Source organism: Puntigrus tetrazona, chromosome 16, assembly GCF_018831695.1.
Source record: "Puntigrus tetrazona isolate hp1 chromosome 16, ASM1883169v1, whole genome shotgun sequence".
Lineage (NCBI taxonomy): Eukaryota > Metazoa > Chordata > Actinopteri > Cypriniformes > Cyprinidae > Puntigrus > Puntigrus tetrazona.
The window spans coordinates 14,816,629-14,836,570 of NC_056714.1; the positions used below are offsets into that span (position 1 = coordinate 14,816,629).

The following is a 19,942-nucleotide window of genomic DNA, read 5'->3' on the forward strand; positions in this document are numbered from 1 at the left end:
TGCGTGCAACTGCAATACCATCTAACTTAAATATATATGGCTCAAACAACCCACAGTATCCATCTGCTAAACCTGCATTAACAGCAGATGGGACAAGTTGTGCTGTACAGTGCATCTCACAATTGGCTGGAATGGTAGTTGTCACAGTAATCTGAGCTGTACAGTGTACAGGTTGAGATTTGCTTAACAGCGGCAAAGTTTGGTCATAAAGGCAACGTGTACATTTACTCACATTCAAGACTGCTTGGTGTTTCCGAAGAAAATCCCAACCAAGTATTATACCCTGATTCACATTTCTGATGACGTGCACGTCATGTTGTAATGTCAGTGTACCTAATCTGAGGTTAACAGTCACCAGTTCCCAGACTAAATCTAAATTCTGACCAGTTACAGATTTTGACAGAATGAAAGTACTCTTCAGTGGTCTTTTACGCAATGAAGGACGTACGGGTAGTTTCGTTAATAAATGAAATACTAGACCCAGTGTCTATCATGATGTGCATGTCGGTACCTTCAACAATACCACTGATGTGTGCTGTACTAGTGTCCGTCATGCCTGCAACAGGAGAGCATCCATTCTCTGCATGTCTGGCATCTGTGGTTGTCAGCTGTTCTGTGTCATATGGTGCTGGTGGTGAAATAGCTGATGTGTGTCCCACCGCATCAGCTAAAGGAAGTTTCCCTGACGATAGCTGCGAAGATCTGGGTAGACATCAGACAAACCACTCTGTTGATCCAGGCTGTGCTGCTGAGGTCTGTAATGATGGTCTTGGTAGTTTTCAAAGGTGACACGTCTGTGATGAGGGCTTGGACTGCGTCGATGTAATGACGAGTTGCTAGAAGCCATGGTGTCCTGCCGTCGTCCCCGTTGGTAATCCACGTAGTGGTCAGTGGCAGTTGCAGTGGAGTATCTTGGAGAATAGCAATCCTCAAACCTGTCTCTGCGCTGTGGTGTGAAGTCCCCTCTGTCATTACGCTGGTATGTGTCATGCTGTTTTCCGTACCTGGTCTCTGCGGGTCAGCGGGATGCTTGCTAGATAAACAACCGTATGGTGCACTCCATTCCGTGGCATATCTTGTTGGACTATGACGACTTGGCGATGGGGCTTGATGAGATCGGCCATGTTGATCATGCAGCTGAAGTTTTAGTGCTGAGACATCCTTACTTAGATCTTTGACTGTGTTTGTAAGGCCAACAACAGCTTGCTTCAATAAGAGAGTGTCAGTGTCAGAAATAACATTCACTGTCTGTGCCCTTGAATCCTCTCTGATCGTAAATGAAACTGGCTGTACCAATTTGGCTGCTTTACATGCCCGTTCAGCTTGGGTGGCAACTTGGAAGGCGTCTTTGAACGTTTTCACCCCCCTCTCGTGACATTTAATCTGGAGTTCTTGATCTAAACCTGACAGAAATCGTGACAGTCTCATGTATTCAGATGCGTTTTGTTCAAAATCAGGAAAAGCTTCTTTGACCAGTCTACATATGTCTGCTGCATACACTTCCATTGGTTCATTAGGTAATTTAAGACCTGAATTTGGAAATGTTTCAAATGATACAATAAGGTCCTTCTGGCCAAACGCCTCTTGCGGTTCTTTTTTTTGCTGCTTTGAATGAGTGCTCAATTTCAGATGGAAAATTGTCCCAAACAATGAACAGTTCAAGTGGTAGTCTAGTAGGTAACTCTGCTGCTAACACTGCATCCAAATCAACGCCGCTATCTTTATAGCGAGCCTCTTGAATCACCTCATAACGACGAGCCCACAGCTGAAATGACTCGAAATGCCGTCGTTGCGAAATGGCGGCGGTAATGGGATGTCTTTCGGGTATTTTGTGCGCGGCCGCGAGGTATGAGCACTGTTCTCCTGCAGCACTTGAGCTTCCTCATCTGACATCTCTTACGTTATTAACGGCACACCAAACTTCACGGAATCCCGCTGGTATCACGTAGATGCAGACACTGCGCTCGTGCAAGGCGCCGGCGAAAACAAAATAAAGTGTATATGTATATATATGTAAAAATATCGAATATCCGTCAAAACACCGCTGCCACCAGTGTAACGCTTTGCTTGTGCGTTTGTGGGTGTTTTGGGGCTTTATCTAATTGTTTATATAAATAAAACTATCGAATACGGACGAGCTCTTTTTCTCCACTTTATTTTTCTATGCACCGCTCAGCGCTCTTTCCCCCCCGTCAGAATAAAAGTCCTTATAACAACAGACAATTTAAGTAGGGAGGGACCACTCGTTGTATTTTTTTAAATATGTTTTTTTTTTTTTTTTTTTTTAATCTCAGCTGTTCCGTCAGGCTGTTATGACGTCACGTTTAGAACGTCTCGACTAGGCTTGGAACTTTCTCATTTTGTGGGTTTAAGTTTCGGAGTGTAGGTTGATAGTGATTGCTTTCTGGCTTTTATTGAGATACAAACAAGTATTGTTATAATGACATTACTTTCACGAATCAAAAAATTGATTCAGAAAAAGTGTGTACAAGAACCATGTGTTCTTGTCAAACACACTTCTTACAACACGGCGGAGAACCATTCTCCTCATCGGCTTGATGAGGCGCCTGTTGTTGCTGGTGGCATTGATGGTGGAAAGGAGGCAGAAAGAGAGGAGAAAAAGAGTTTCTGGAGGTGGTTAGCTCTCCGTTTTCCTCATCAGAGAGCCTCTAAATACGATCTGGCTAAAGCTGAAAAGAAGTACCAGGCAGAAGCTGGATCATATCAGACGATTACAGATGGTACAATCACATCAGCGTGTCATGTTTTGAATTTAGGCTGACTTTTTCATTTCTAGAACTTCTGTTCTTCTTCCTTTTTTTTTTTTTTTTTTAAACGACAAATGGCTTTCCCAAAACAAGAACCATTCTAATTTGAATATATGGTATCTTACTGATTTATTCGATTTGATTCACATAGCTCCAGCTTCCAAAGTCCACCCTGTTGCTGCTAAGAAACAGCTGGAGCAGGATGCCCCTGGCAAAGGTAAGAATTATAAATCAATGAGAATTTCAAAATGTTATTATGAATTCTAAATACTGTAAATGATGATCAATAAGTTGTGTTTTTACATGAACTCCCCAAAAATTCAGTTTTGTTTAGTTTTTTTACACAAGACTCAACTAATTTCTAAAGTTAATGGAACATAAAGTTAATTGTACTTATTATTATTTTATTATTATATACAGTGTATATATTTATATATATATATTTACAGTGAAATAAAATATTTATGAAATTGTATTTGATACTAACTGCATATATTTTTTTTTTTATAAGGCCACATCCATGACCATTACAAGATTGGCGAAAAACTGGGTCAAAGCGGATTTGGCTTCGTCTATAAAGGACTCGGCGCGAGGATGGACTTAAGGTTTCGATTGATTTTACTTACTTAACTTTGCACCTCTTCAGAATTAATGGCTAGACCGATAAGACCTCTGTGCACATGCTTATTTTTATCTCTTTTTGTTCTGTTTTGTTGATCAGGTGGCAGTAAAATTTTCTGTGAAGTCACCAAAGATGTCTTATATCAGAGTGGTGAGTATAAGCTGCGCTTTCTTTATTACTGCTTCTCAGTCACTGTTTTCAGTTTAACATCTTTTAATAGTATTAATCACAGACTATAAATACGTTTTCGCAGGCAAACTGTTCTGATTTGTGAACCAAGTCATTGTTTGGGAAACCATCTCCATCTAAGCATATTTCCTTTCCTCCAGCCTGGTCATCCCGAAGCCATCCCGATGGAGATAGCTCTGACTCTCACGGCCAATAAAAGCCCCAGACCTCCCGAGATCATAAAACTTCTGGACTGGGAGGACAACGAAGACCACTATACCATGGTCATGGAGCGGCCCATGCCCTGCGTGGATTTAAAGACTTTTGTTAAGCTCCACGGAGAGCGCCTCGATGAGGTCACCGCCAAAAAGATCATGTGGCAGGTCATCGAAGCCGCTAACAGCTGTATCAAGCGTGGAGTCTTTCACCGGGACATAAAATTGGAAAACCTCCTGGTAAACCCAGACAACATGGAGGTGAAATTAATTGACTTTGGTTGTGGTGCGCAAATGCAGAGATATGGCTATAAAGTCTTCAGTGGTATGTATGGCTTTGTTCATTATCTCACAGAATTACATCCTGTATAAATGAGTCAACATGATGTGTAAATGTATTGAAGGAATGAAATCTCTTTCCTCCAGGCACAAAACTGTACTGTCCACCAGAGGTCACCGTGAAAGGCAGATACCATGCGAAGCCTACAACAGTGTGGTCGCTAGGAATCCTCCTGTTCTTGATGGCCTGTGGGTATTATCCCACAGAATACGACCTCCATCTGATCAGTAAGAGGAGCTGGACCAGACCTGGCCTGTCACAAGGTAAGATCTTCATCAAAGAAGAACGAAACCACTCAAAAAGACCGGTAGCTTGAAAGAGAGCAGGTGTAAAGAATAAGCTAATAAATCAAACGTGTCTCGTCTTTTTGGACAGAATGCTGCCAGATCATAGCTTCGTGTTTGCAGTCTGATCCAAAGCGGAGGATCAATCTGGAGAAGATGCTTCTCCATGATTGGTTTAAGGTACTAAGTCTAAGATTAATTAATTGTTTGGTTGTTTGCCAAATTAAATTTGTAATGTCTTTAGGCTGTTAATGCTGATTTTTTAAAGCAGGTCGTGGAGTAATACATGAAGAACTGTCACAACAGCTGTCACATATGTGGCTTTCCTGTCCCTCCATCCACGCCTTGGCGCCTCGACTTGGACCAGCAATACTTTACAATAATATTTAAAGATACTTAGTTAAAGATATACTACTATTCTTATTCAATACTTAAGATAGTTCAGTGTAGAAGTTACATAAGATAAATGTAGATATAAGATAAGATATAAGTGTATAAGATAGATAAGTGTATTAGAGAAGTTCTGTCTGTGTATAAGATATGTGTACATGTTTATGAATATATTTAATAAAATTATTGAATTCATAATAAAAAAATACTAAAGTCTATAATTGAGTATTTGAGGTCACTGAGTCATATCAGAGAATGTGTTGAGTAGATGGACATCTGCATACCTTCTATGGGTCCTACAGTTATGGAGTTTGTATCTTCCCCACTCCTTAGAGTTTCAGAAAAATCCAAAATAAAAAAAATTTGTTTACATAATATATGTAATTAATATGTATCGATAAATATACACATGCAGAATGTATTTAGAGAATATTTTATTTTTTAATTATACTTGTATTTACTTCTATATTTATATTTATATAATTAATACTATTAACAAATATATTTAATACATATAAATTACATATTTTTCTAAATATATACATGAAAGTGTGTGTATTTGTATTTATATATACATAACAAATATACACAGCACACACATGTAAGCAATATTTTGGATACTAAACTTTTGACAGCAGTAAAGCAATTCAACAAATCCGAAATTTAAAACACAGCTTCAAAATTCATGAAACTAAACACGTTTCTTCCAAATGACTTCTTCTTTATATGGACATGGTTTCAATACTGCCCTCTAACGCTCAAGACTTTTGTCGGTGTTCATTTTTACACCATGTTGTGGCTCTCATTTGTCTTTTCACGACATTATTTACATACAGTCAGTGTCTTGTTTTATATTCATTAGGGTCAGGGTTGATTTTGCCAGTTTCACTCAAAATGGTGCGAAACATAATTTCAGTTGAATAAAATTAAGTGCAATAAGTAAAGGTCTATGAATATGGCTCTGACAATATCACAAAAATAAAGGATAATGCTTGTGGGAGCTATAAAAAAAATATTTTCATACCCTCAGAAAACCAGTACAACCATCAGAGAAGAGAAGATGGATCCAAAAGTTTGCCTATCAAAGAACGAACGTGGTAAAACTATGTGGTAGACTAAATAACTCTTTATACTTGCTATTTCACTCGTGAATGCTTATTTTTTAATCTGTCAAAAACTCGTCCTTTCGCATGGAATACAGCCAACCCCTATCAAATATCATTAGACATCCGGCTACGTTCACTGTCACTTTCTATCGGGGATTGACGACCGAATTTACTTACAGCCAGGTGTGAGTCCCGAAATGTTCCGTTCACACAGCATTTCATCCTCTCGAATGCAGTCTGGAAGAACCAGAGACCGAACGAGCCAGTAATAATGTAACGCTTTGCTTGTGCGCTTGTGAGTGTTTTCGGGCTTTATCTAAATGTTTACATAAATAAAACCATCGAATACGGACAAGCTCTTTTTCTCCACTTTATTTTTCTATTCACCGCTCACCGCTCTTTTCCCCCCGTCAGAACAAAAGTCCTTATAACAACAGGCAATTTAACATGAGGAGGGAGGGTATTTCTAACACAAAATAAAATCGTTTTTTTTTTCTTACACTACTTCCCTTTCCGAAAAGAAACGTCCTCGTTACTCAAGAACACAACAAAATCACACATTAGTAAGAACGTAATTTCAAGCACAAAAAAATTTCAGGTAGGAAAAAACACAATCCCAAAGTTTCAACAAAAGCAAACTTTAGCAAAATGCATATAACAATAACATATTTTTTTCATTAGCCCATTGTGTTTACTACCATACCCTCAGAACCATATACTCAGGAATGTAATAGCAAATGGGAAGAAAGACAAAGGTATAAATAAAGACATTATAATTCCCTATATCTTATTGGCGGATTCACAGAACGTCCTGACCTTGTTGTCATTCACTCTACTGGTTTTCTGTCTAAATATTGTCTGCAACCGTATTGAATGCAGAACGCAATCGGCTGAGTATAGGATGTGCATATTCATTTGGGGTTCCTAGAGTAGCTCTTTTCAGAAATGCCTCAGTTCGCTTGTAGTTTCTTTTAGCACTGAATACGGAGGTCTCTTATTACTTGATACCCATTCAGCAACAACACTTAGGACAGGGTCAGCTGTCTTAGCCTGCTGTATATCTTCATTACCCATACCCAAGCATGTAATGCTGGAATCGGTAGAGAGAGCAGAATTTGAAGGTTCAGCCCCAGAACATGTATCAGAAGCAGCAGGCTGCGCAGAAGTAGCATGCGGTTCAGTGATCTCAGCTTGTGTTGAAATGGACACTAAATGGACAGTCTTGTTCGAAGAGGTAGTAGAAGTCTCCCTACTCTCCTTGTTAGGTCTGCGAGACATGGCATCTGCGTTGGCATGTTTATGGCCATGCCGGTACTCAATAGTCCAGTCATAGAGTTGAATCTCTAGAGCCCACCTTGCTCTGCGACCTGTTGGATCGCCATCCAGAACCATTCTCCTAAGACTGAGCAAGGGTTTATGGTCTGTGATGATCCGAAAAGAGTGGCCCATGAGGTACTGACGGAAATGGCGAATGGACCAAACGATAGCCCACAACTCCCTGTCATAGGTGGACCATCGTTTCAAGACATGACTACCATATGCGATGACCCTTTCTTTGCTGTCAGCCTTTAGCTGAGATAAAACACATCCAATGGCTGTATTGGAAGCATCTGTAAAAAGTAAAAACTCTTTTGAAAAGTCTGGATAAGAAAGAACTGGAGCATGTGTAAGTGCATGTCGCAGGGAATTGAATGCGCCCTGTTCTGTCTCAGTCCAAACAAACAACTTCCCTTTCTGAGTTAGCGCGTGCAGTGGCTCTGAAATTTGAGCAAAGCAGTGAATGAAACGTCTGTAATAGGAACATAAACCTAAGAAGGCTCCAACTTCCGTAGGACTTTCTGACGTAGGCCAATCCTTGACTTTCTCAATATCCTTCCCATCTGGTTGAAGACCCGCAGATGATACAACATGGCCCAGAAATGTCACTTGTGGTTGAGCAAAAGAACATTTAGTTGGTTTTAGCTTCAGGTTTGCTGCTCTCAGACGCTGGAAAACCTCTCTCAAGTGCTGCCTGTGCTCACTGAAATTCTTGCTATAGACCAGTGGTTCCCAACCTTTTTAACTCACAGCCCACACAACCAAACACATATGTTTCCGCGCCCACTGCAAAAAAAAAAAAAAAAAAAAAAATTTAAATGTATGCAGCAAAAATATGTTACATAGCCTAAATCGGCGGGTTGTTTTTAAACCAATCAACGACCTGGAATAGTGAACGATAGTAACAGTTTATTATTATTTTTTGTTATTTAATTAATTATGATATTTAATTATTACTACACATTTTTACGCACATTAGCAATATTATTATTTCTATTGATAATAGCTGGCGGCCCCCTGCAATACCGCTATGCTCACTGGGGCCGCGCCCACAGGTTGAAAACCACTGCTATAGACAATGATATCGTCTAAATATACAAGACATGTTTTCCAGGACAGGCCCCGCAGCACTACTTGCATCAAGTGTTGAAAAGTGGGCGGCGCATTGACAAGGCCCATCGGCATCACTGTAAACTGATACAATAAACGACCCGTGGTGAAAGCCGCTTTTGGTTTATCTGCGCCATGAAGTTGCACTTGCCAATATCCAGATGAAAGATCCATAGTTCTGAATATAGATGAACCTCTTAGTGCATCCAAAGTGTCATCTGTTCTAGGCAATGGATGGGCATCTTTAATGGGGACAGAATTAAGGCCCCTATAATCTACACAAAAACGCCAGGAGCCATCTTTCTTTTGCACCGTAACTATAGGCGCAGCCCAAGGGCTATGACTGGCTTCCACAATGCCTTTTGCCACCATGTCATCCACATGTGTCTGAATCTCCTCCTGAATCTGAGGGGAAGTGCGATAAGCATGTTTCTGTATGGGATTTGCATTGTCAGAATTGATTTTGTGCAGGACTATGTTTGTTCTACCAAAGTCTGTAGGGCTTTCACTAAAGACGCCATAAAACTCATGTAACAGTGAATGCAATTTGTTCACCTGAGAATCAGAGAGATCCGCACTTTGAGCTTTGCATTGAGGTGACTCCTGTGTAGATGGGGCAGACACATTACACACAACATCAAGAGTGCTCAAGAACATCATTTGAGTTGACTGGAGTGAACTCCCCCAATTGCATACCTGGTTGCAGTACAAAAGGGCTGTTAGTTGGATTCATGAGTCGCACTACAGTTTGACCACTTTTAGCAAATGTAAGGGTGCGTGCAACTGCAATACCATCTAACTTAAATATATATGGCTCAAACAACCCACAGTATCCATCTGCTAAACCTGCATTAACAGCAGATGGGACAAGTTGTGCTGTACAGTGCATCTCACAATTGGCTGGAATGGTAGTTGTCACAGTAATCTGAGCTGTACAGTGTACAGGTTGAGATTTGCTTAACAGCGGCAAAGTTTGGTCATAAAGGCAACGTGTACATTTACTCACATTCAAGACTGCTTGGTGTTTCCGAAGAAAATCCCAACCAAGTATTATACCCTGATTCACATTTCTGATGACGTGCACGTCATGTTGTAATGTCAGTGTACCTAATCTGAGGTTAACAGTCACCAGTTCCCAGACTAAATCTAAATTCTGACCAGTTACAGATTTTGACAGAATGAAAGTACTCTTCAGTGGTCTTTTACGCAATGAAGGACGACGGGTAGTTTCGTTAAGAAATGAAATACTAGACCCAGTGTCTATCATGATGTGCATGTCGGTACCTTCAACAATACCACTGATGTGTGCTGTACTAGTGTCCGTCATGCCTGCAACAGGAGAGCATCCATTCTCTGCATGTCTGGCATCTGTGGTTGTCAGCTGTTCTGTGTCATATGGTGCTGGTGGTGAAATAGCTGATGTGTGTCCCACCGCATCAGCTAAAGGAAGTTTCCCTGACGATAGCTGCGAAGATCTGGGTAGACATCAGACAAACCACTCTGTTGATCCAGGCTGTGCTGCTGAGGTCTGTAATGATGGTCTTGGTAGTTTTCAAAGGTGACACGTCTGTGATGAGGGCTTGACTGCGCCGATGTAATGACGAGTTGCTAGAAGCCATGGTGTCCTGCCGTCGTCCCGCTGGTAATCCACGTAGTGGTCAGTGGCAGTTGCAGTGGAGTATCTTGGAGAATAGCAATCCTCAAACCTGTCTCTGCGCTGTGGTGTGAAGTCCTCTGTCATTACGCTGGTATGTGTCATGCTGTTTTCCGCACCTGGTCTCTGCGGGTCAGCGGGATGCTTGCTAGATAAACAACCGTATGGTGCACTCCATTCCGCGGCATATCTTGTTGGACTATGACGACTTGGCGATGGGGCTTGATGAGATCGCCATGTTGATCATGCAGCTGAAGTTTTAGTGCTGAGACATCCTTACTTAGATCTTTGACTGTGTTTGTAAGGCCAACAACAGCTTGCTTCAATAAGAGAGTGTCAGTGTCAGAAATAACATTCACTGTCTGTGCCCTTGAATCCTCTCTGATCGTAAATGAAACTGGCTGTACCAATTTGGCTGCTTTACATGCCCGCTCAGCTTGGGTGGCAACTTGGAAGGCGTCTTTGAACGTTTTCACCCCCTCTCGTGACATTTAATCTGGAGTTCTTGATCTAAACCTGACAGAAATCGTGACAGTCTCATGTATTCAGATGCGCTTTGTTCAAAATCAGGAAAAGCTTCTTTGACCAGTCTACATATGTCTGCTGCATACACTTCCATTGGTTCATTAGGTAATTTAAGACCTGAATTTGGAAATGTTTCAAATGATACAATAAGGTCCTTCTGGCCAAACGCCTCTTATGTTCTTTTTCGCTGCTTTGAATGAGTGCTCAATTTCAGATGGAAAATTGTCCCAAACAATGAACAGTTCAAGTGGTAGTCTAGTAGGTAACTCTGCTGCTAACACTGCATCCAAATCAACGCCGCTATCTTTATAGCGAGCCTCTTGAATCACCTCATAACGACGAGCCCACAGCTGAAATGACTCGAAATGCCGTCGTTGCGAAATGGCGGCGTAATGGGATGTCTTTCGGGGTATTTTGTGCGCGTCGCGAGGTATGAGCACTGTTCTCCTGCAGCACTTGAGCTTCCTCATCTGACATCTCTTACGTTATTAACGGCACACCAAACTTCACGGAATCCCGCTGGTATCACGTAGATGCAGACACTGCGCTCGTGCAAGGCGCCGCGAAAACAAAATAAAGTGTATATGTATATATATGTAAAAATATCGAATATCCGTCAAAACACCGCTGCCACCAGTGTAACGCTTTGCTTGTGCGTTTGTGGGTGTTTTGGGGCTTTATCTAATTGTTTATATAAATAAAACTATCGAATACGGACGAGCTCTTTTTCTCCACTTTATTTTTCTATGCACCGCTCAGCGCTCTTTCCCCCCCGTCAGAATAAAAGTCCTTATAACAACAGACAATTTAAGTAGGAGGGACCACTGTTGTATTTTTTTAAATATGTTTTTTTTTTTTTTTTTTTTTTTTTTTTTTAATCTCAGCTGTTCCGTCAGGCTGTTATGACGTCACGTTTAGAACGTCTCGACTAGGCTTGGAACTTTCTCATTTTGTGGGTTTAAGTTTCGGAGTGTAGGTTGATAGTGATTGCTTTCTGGCTTTTATTGAGATACAAACAAGTATTGTTATAATGACATTACTTTCACGAATCAAAAAATTGATTCAGAAAAAGTGTGTACAAGAACCATGTGTTCTTGTCAAACACACTTCTTACAACACGGCGGAGAACCATTCTCCTCATCGGCTTGATGAGGCGCCTGTTGTTGCTGGTGGCATTGATGGTGGAAAGGAGGCAGAAAGAGAGGAGAAAAAGAGTTTCTGGAGGTGGTTAGCTCTCCGTTTTCCTCATCAGAGAGCCTCTAAATACGATCTGGCTAAAGCTGAAAAGAAGTACCAGGCAGAAGCTGGATCATATCAGACGATTACAGATGGTACAATCACATCAGCGTGTCATGTTTTGAATTTAGGCTGACTTTTTCATTTCTAGAACTTCTGTTCTTCTTCCTTTTTTTTTTTTAACGACAAATGGCTTTCCCAAAACAAGAACCATTCTAATTTGAATATATGGTATCTTACTGATTTATTCGATTTGATTCACATAGCTCCAGCTTCCAAAGTCCACCCTGTTGCTGCTAAGAAACAGCTGGAGCAGGATGCCCCTGGCAAAGGTAAGAATTATAAATCAATGAGAATTTCAAAATGTTATTATGAATTCTAAATACTGTAAATGATGATCAATAAGTTGTGTTTTTACATGAACTCCCCAAAAAAATTCAGTTTTGTTTAGTTTTTTTACACAAGACTCAACTAATTTCTAAAGTTAATGGAACATAAAGTTAATTGTACTTATTATTATTTTATTATTATATACAGTGTATATATTTATATATATATATTTACAGTGAAATAAAATATTTATGAAATTGTATTTGATACTAACTGCATATATTTTTTTTTTTTTATAAGGCCACATCCGCGACCATTACAAGATTGGCGAAAAACTGGGTCAAGGCGGATTTGGCTTCATTTATAAAGGACTCGGCGCGAGGATGGACTTAAGGTTTCGATTGATTTTACTTACTTAACTTTGCACACCTCTTCAGAATTAATGGCTAGACCGATAAGACCTCTGTGCACATGCTTATTTTTTATCTTTTTTTGTTCTGTTTTGTTGATCAGGTGGCAGTAAAATTTTCTGTGAAGTCACCAAAGATGTCTTATATCAGAGTGGTGAGTATAAGCTGCGCTTTCTTTATTACTGCTTCTCAGTCACTGTTTTCAGTTTAACATCTTTTAATAGTATTAATCACAGACTATAAATACGTTTTCGGCAGGCAAACTGTTCTGATTTGTGAACCAAGTCATTGTTTGGGAAACCATCTCCATCTAAGCATATTTCCTTTCCTCCAGCCTGGTCATCCCGAAGCCATCCCGATGGAGATAGCTCTGACTCTCACGGCCAATAAAGCCCCAGACCTCCCGAGATCATAAAACTTCTGGACTGGGAGGACAACGAAGACCACTATACCATGGTCATGGAGCGCCCATGCCCTGCGTGGATTTAAAGACTTTTGTTAAGCTCCACGGAGAGCGCCTCGATGAGGTCACCGCCAAAAGATCATGTGGCAGGTCATCGAAGCCGCTAACAGCTGTATCAAGCGTGGAGTCTTTCACCGGGACATAAAATTGGAAAACCTCCTGGTAAACCCAGACAACATGGAGGTGAAATTAATTGACTTTGGTTGTGGTGCGCAAATGCAGAGATATGGCTATAAAGTCTTCAGTGGTATGTATGGCTTTGTTCATTATCTCACAGAATTACATCCTGTATAAATGAGTCAACATGATGTGTAAATGTATTGAAGGAATGAAATCTCTTTCCTCCAGGCACAAAACTGTACTGTCCACCAGAGGTCACCGTGAAAGGCAGATACCATGCGAAGCCTACAACAGTGTGGTCGCTAGGAATCCTCCTGTTCTTGATGGCCTGTGGGTATTATCCCACAGAATACGACCTCCATCTGATCAGTAAGAGGAGCTGGACCAGACCTGGCCTGTCACAAGGTAAGATCTTCATCAAAGAAGAACGAAACCACTCAAAAAGACCGGTAGCTTGAAAGAGAGCAGGTGTAAAGAATAAGCTAATAAATCAAACGTGTCTCGCCTCTTTTTGGACAGAATGCTGCCAGATCATAGCTTCGTGTTTGCAGTCTGATCCAAAGCGGAGGATCAATCTGGAGAAGATGCTTCTCCATGATTGGTTTAAGGTACTAAGTCTAAGATTAATTAATTGTTTGGTTGTTTGCCAAATTAAATTTGTAATGTCTTTAGGCTGTTAATGCTGATTTTTTAAAGCAGGTCGTGGAGTAATACATGAAGAACTGTCACAACAGCTGTCACATATGTGGCTTTCCTGTCCCTCCATCCACGCCTTGGCGCCTCGACTTGGACCAGCAATACTTTACAATAATATTTAAAGATACTTAGTTAAAGATATACTACTATTCTTATTCAATACTTAAGATAGTTCAGTGTAGAAGTTACATAAGATAAATGTAGATATAAGATAAGATATAAGTGTATAAGATAGATAAGTGTATTAGAGAAGTTCTGTCTGTGTATAAGATATGTGTACATGTTTATGAATATATTTAATAAAATTATTGAATTCATAATAAAAAAAATACTAAAGTCTATAATTGAGTATTTGAGGTCACTGAGTCATATCAGAGAATGTGTTGAGTAGATGGACATCTGCATACCTTCTATGGGTCCTACAGTTATGGAGTTTGTATCTTCCCACTCCTTAGAGTTTCAGAAAATCCAAAATAAAAAAAAATTTGTTTACATAATATATGTAATTATTATGTATCGATAAATATACACATGCAGAATGTATTTAGAGAATATTTTATTTTTAATTATACTTGTATTTACTTCTATATTTATATTTATATAATTAATACTATTAACAAATATATTTAATACATATAAATTACATATTTTTCTAAATATATACATGAAAGTGTGTGTATTTGTATTTATATATACATAACAAATATACACAGCACACACATGTAAGCAATATTTTGATACTAAACTTTTGACAGCAGTAAAGCAATTCAACAAATCCGAAATTTAAAACACAGCTTCAAAATTCATGAAACTAAACACGTTTCTTCCAAATGACTTCTTCTTTATATGGACATGGTTTCAATACTGCCCTCTAACGCTCAAGACTTTTGTCGGTGTTCATTTTTACACCATGTTGTGGCTCTCATTTGTCTTTTCACGACATTATTTACATACAGTCAGTGTCTTGTTTTATATTCATTAGGGTCAGGGTTGATTTTGCCAGTTTCACTCAAAATGGTGCGAAACATAATTTCAGTTGAATAAAATTAAGTGCAATAAGTAAAGGTCTATGAATATGGCTCTGACAATATCACAAAAATAAAGGATAATGCTTGTGGGAGCTATAAAAAAAATATTTTCATACCCTCAGAAAACCAGTACAACCATCAGAGAAGAGAAGATGGATCCAAAAGTTTGCCTATCAAAGAACGAACGTGGTAAAACTATGTGGTAGACTAAATAACTCTTTATACTTGCATTTTCACTCGTGAATGCTTATTTTTTAAATCTGTCAAAAACTCGTCCTTTCGCCATGGAATACAGCCAACCCCTATCAAATATCATTAGACATCCGCTACGCTTCACTGTCACTTTCTATCGGGATTGACGACCGAATTTACTTTACAGCCAGGTGTGAGTCCCGAAATGTTCCGTTCACACAGCATTTCATCCTCTCGAATGCAGTCTGGAAGAACCAGAGACCGAACGAGCCAGTAATAATGTAACGCTTTGCTTGTGCGCTTGTGAGTGTTTTCGGGCTTTATCTAAATGTTTACATAAATAAAACCATCGAATACGGATGACAAGCTTCTTTTTCTCCACTTTATTTTTCTATTCACCGCCACCGCTCTTTTCCCCCCGTCAGAACAAAAGTCCTTATAACAACAGGCAATTTAACATGAGGAGGGAGGGTATTTCTAACACAAAATAAAATCGTTTTTTTTTCACACTACTTCCCCTTTCCGAAAAAGAAACGTCCTCGTTACTCAAGAACACAACAAAATCACACATTAGTAAGAACGTAATTTCAAGCACAAAAAAATTTCAGGTAGGAAAAACCACAATCCCAAAGTTTCAACAAAAGCAAACTTTAGCAAAATGCATATAACAATAACATATTTTTTTCATTAGCCCATTGTGTTTACTACCATACCCTCAGAACCATATACTCAGGAATGTAATAGCAAATGGGAAGAAAGACAAAGGTATAAATGAAGACATTATAATTCCCTATATCTTATTGGCGGATTCACAGAACGTCCTGACCTTGTTGTCATTCACTCTACTGGTTTTCTGTCTAAATATTGTCTGCAACCGTATTGAATGCAGAACGCAATCGGCTTGAGTATAGGATGTGCATATTCATTTGGGGTTCCTAGAGTAGCTCTTTTCAGAAATGCCTCAGTTCGCTTGTAGTTTCTTTTAGCACTGAATACGGAGTCTCTTTATTACTTGATACCCATTCAGCAACAACACTTAGGACAGGGTCAGCTGTCTTAGCCTGCTGTATATCTTCATTTCCCATACCCAAGCATGTAATGCTGGAATCGGTAGAGAGAGCAGAATTTGAAGGTTCAGCCCCAGAACATGTATCAGAAGCAGCAGGCTGCGCAGAAGTAGCATGCGGTTCAGTGATCTCAGCTTGTGTTGAAATGGACACTAAATGGACAGTCTTGTTCGAAGAGGTAGTAGAAGTCTCCCTACTCTCCTTGTTAGGTCTCATGAGACATGGCATCTGCGTTGGCATGTTTATGGCCATGCCGGTACTCAATAGTCCAGTCATAGAGTTGAATCTCTAGAGCCCACCTTGCTCTGCGACCTGTTGGATCGCCATCCAGAACCATTCTCCTAAGACTGAGCAAGGGTTTATGGTCTGTGATGATCCGAAAAGAGTGGCCCATGAGGTACTGACGGAAATGGCGAATGGACCAAACGATAGCCCACAACTCCCTGTCATAGGTGGACCATCGCTTTCAAGACATGACTACCATATGCGATGACCTCTTTCTTTGCTGTCAGCCTTTAGCTGAGATAAAACACATCCAATGGCTGTATTGAAGCATCTGTAAAAGTAAAAACTCTTTTGAAAAGTCTGGATAAGAAAGAACTGGAGCATGTGTAAGTGCATGTCGTGAGGGAATTGAATGCGTCCTGTTCTGTCTCAGTCCAAACAAACAACTTCCCTTTCTGAGTTAGCGCAGTGGCTCTGAAATTTGAGCAAAGCAGTGAATGAAACGTCTGTAATAGGAACATAAACCTAAGAAGGCTCCAACTTCCGTAGGACTTTCTGACGTAGGCCAAATCCTTGACTTTCTCAATATCCTTCCCATCTGGTTGAAGACCCGCAGATGATACAACATGGCCCAGAAATGTCACTTGTGGTTGAGCAAAAGAACATTTAGTTGGTTTTAGCTTCAGGTTTGCTGCTCTCAGACGCTGGAAAACCTCTCTCAAGTGCTGCCTGTGCTCACTGAAATTCTTGCTATAGACCAGTGGTTCCCAACCTTTTTAACTCACAGCCCACACAACCAAACACATATGTTTCCGCATGCCCACTGCAAAAAAAAAAAAAAAAAATTTAAATGTATGCAGCAAAAATATGTTACATAGCCTAAATCGGCGGGTTGTTTTTAAACCAATCAACGACCTGGAATAGTGAACGATAGTAACAGTTTATTATTATTTTTGTTATTTAATTAATTATGATATTTAATTATTACTACACATTTTTACGACATTAGCAATATTATTATTTCTATTGATAATAGCTGGCGGCCCCCTGCAATACCGCTATGCCCACTGGGGGCCGCGCCCACAGGTTGAAAACCACTGCTATAGACAATGATATCGTCTAAATATACAAGACATGTTTTCCAGGACAGGCCCCGCAGCACTACTTGCATCAAGTGTTGAAAAGTGGGCGGCGCATTGACAAGGCCCATCGGCATCACTGTAAACTGATACAATAAACGACCCGTGGTGAAAGCCGCTTTTGGTTTATCTGCGCCATGAAGTTGCACTTGCCAATATCCAGATGAAAGATCCATAGTTCTGAATATAGATGAACCTCTTAGTGCATCCAAAGTGTCATCTGTTCTAGGCAATGGATGGGCATCTTTAATGGGGACAGAATTAAGGCCCCTATAATCTACACACAAAAACGCCAGGAGCCATCTTTCTTTTGCACCGTAACTATAGGCGCAGCCCAAGGGCTATGACTGGCTTCCACAATGCCTTTTGCCACCATGTCATCCACATGTGTCTGAATCTCCTCCTGAATCTGAGGGGAAGTGCGATAAGCATGTTTCTGTATGGGATTTGCATTGTCAGAATTGATTTTGTGCAGGACTATGTTTGTTCTACCAAAGTCTGTAGGGCTTTCACTAAAGACGCTATAAAACTCATGTAACAGTGAATGCAATTTGTTCACCTGAGAATCAGAGAGATCCGCACTTTGAGCTTTGCATTGAGGTGACTCCTGTGTAGATGGGGCAGACACATTACACACAACATCAAGAGTGCTCAAGAACATCATTTGAGTTGACTGGAGTGAACTCCCCCAATTGCATACCTGGTTGCAGTACAAAAGGGCTGTTAGTTGGATTCATGAGTCGCACTACAGTTTGACCACTTTTAGCAAATGTAAGGGTGCGTGCAACTGCAATACCATCTAACTTAAATATATATGGCTCAAACAACCCACAGTATCCATCTGCTAAACCTGCATTAACAGCAGATGGGACAAGTTGTGCTGTACAGTGCATCTCACAATTGGCTGGAATGGTAGTTGTCACAGTAATCTGAGCTGTACAGTGTACAGGTTGAGATTTGCTTAACAGCGGCAAAGTTTGGTCATAAAGGCAACGTGTACATTTACTCACATTCAAGACTGCTTGGTGTTTCCGAAGAAAATCCCAACCAAGTATTATACCCTGATTCACATTTCTGATGACGCACGCCATGTTGTAAATGTCAGTGTACCTAATCTGAGGTTAACAGTCACCAGTTCCCAGACTAAATCTAAATTCTGACCAGTTACAGATTTTGACAGAATGAAAGTACTCTTCAGTGGTCTTTTACGCAATGAAGGACGTACGGGTAGTTTCGTTAAGAAATGAAATACTAGACCCAGTGTCTATCATGATGTGCATGTCGGTACCTTCAACAATACCACTGATGTGTGCTGTACTAGTGTCCGTCATGCCTGCAACAGGAGAGCATCCATTCTCTGCATGTCTGGCATCTGTGGTTGTCAGCTGTTCTGTGTCATATGGTGCTGGTGGTGAAATAGCTGATGTGTGTCCCACCGCATCAGCTAAAGGAAGTTTCCTGACGATAGCTGCGAAGATCTGGGTAGACATCAGACAAACCACTCTGTTGATCCAGGCTGTGCTGCTGAGGTCTGTAATGATGGTCTTGGTAGTTTTCAAAGGTGACACGCCTGTGATGAGGGCTTGACTGCGCCGATGTAATGACGAGTTGCTAGAAGCCATGGTGTCCTGCCGTCGTCCCGCTGGTAATCCACGTAGTGGTCAGTGGCAGTTGCAGTGGAGTATCTTGGAGAATAGCAATCCTCAAACCTGTCTCTGCGCTGTGGTGTGAAGTCCCCTCTGTCATTACGCTGGTATGTGTCATGCTGTTTTCCGTACCTGGTCTCTGCGGGTCAGCGGGATGCTTGCTAGATAAACAACCGTATGGTGCACTCCATTCCGTGGCATATCTTGTTGGACTATGACGACTTGGCGATGGGGCTTGATGAGATCGGCCATGTTGATCATGCAGCTGAAGTTTTAGTGCTGAGACATCCTTACTTAGATCTTTGACTGTGTTTGTAAGGCCAACAACAGCTTGCTTCAATAAGAGAGTGTCAGTGTCAGAAATAACATTCACTGTCTGTGCCCTTGAATCCTCTCTGATCGTAAATGAAACTGGCTGTACCAATTTGGCTGCTTTACATGCCCGTTCAGCTTGGGTGGCAACTTGGAAGGCGCTCTTTGAACGCTTTCACCCCCCTCTCGTGACATTTAATCTGGAGTTCTTGATCTAAACCTGACAGAAATCGTGACAGTCTCATGTATTCAGATGCGTTTTGTTCAAAATCAGGAAAAGCTTCTTTGACCAGTCTACATATGTCTGCTGCATACACTTCCATTGGTTCATTAGGTAATTTAAGACCTGAATTTGGAAATGTTTCAAATGATACAATAAGGTCCTTCTGGCCAAACGCCTCTTGCGGTTCTTTTTTCGCTGCTTTGAATGAGTGCTCAATTTCAGATGGAAAATTGTCCCAAACAATGAACAGTTCAAGTGGTAGTCTAGTAGGTAACTCTGCTGCTAACACTGCATCCAAATCAACGCCGCTATCTTTATAGCGAGCCTCTTGAATCACCTCATAACGATTTGAGCCC

General features: G+C 40.6%; 1 protein-coding gene and 1 long non-coding RNA gene across 2 annotated transcripts; both read left to right on the forward strand.

Annotated features, from left to right (window-relative positions):
• Window positions 1-3,489: 3,489 nt before the first annotated feature.
• LOC122361143 (serine/threonine-protein kinase pim-2-like) lies at window positions 3,490-4,829 on the forward strand. The gene is made up of 5 exons (XM_043262110.1): window positions 3,490-3,540; window positions 3,720-4,098; window positions 4,200-4,376; window positions 4,489-4,577; window positions 4,666-4,829. The coding sequence occupies exons 1-5, from the start codon at window positions 3,523-3,525 to the stop codon at window positions 4,678-4,680; spliced, it is 678 nt and encodes a 225-aa protein (XP_043118045.1). The 5' UTR covers window positions 3,490-3,522; the 3' UTR covers window positions 4,681-4,829.
• An 8,469-nt stretch (window positions 4,830-13,298) lies between these two features.
• Window positions 13,299-13,918, forward strand: LOC122360138. Its single transcript, XR_006252772.1, has 3 exons — window positions 13,299-13,463; window positions 13,578-13,666; window positions 13,755-13,918. It is a non-coding gene; the product is annotated as an uncharacterized LOC122360138 (long non-coding RNA).
• Window positions 13,919-19,942: the final 6,024 nt, after the last annotated feature.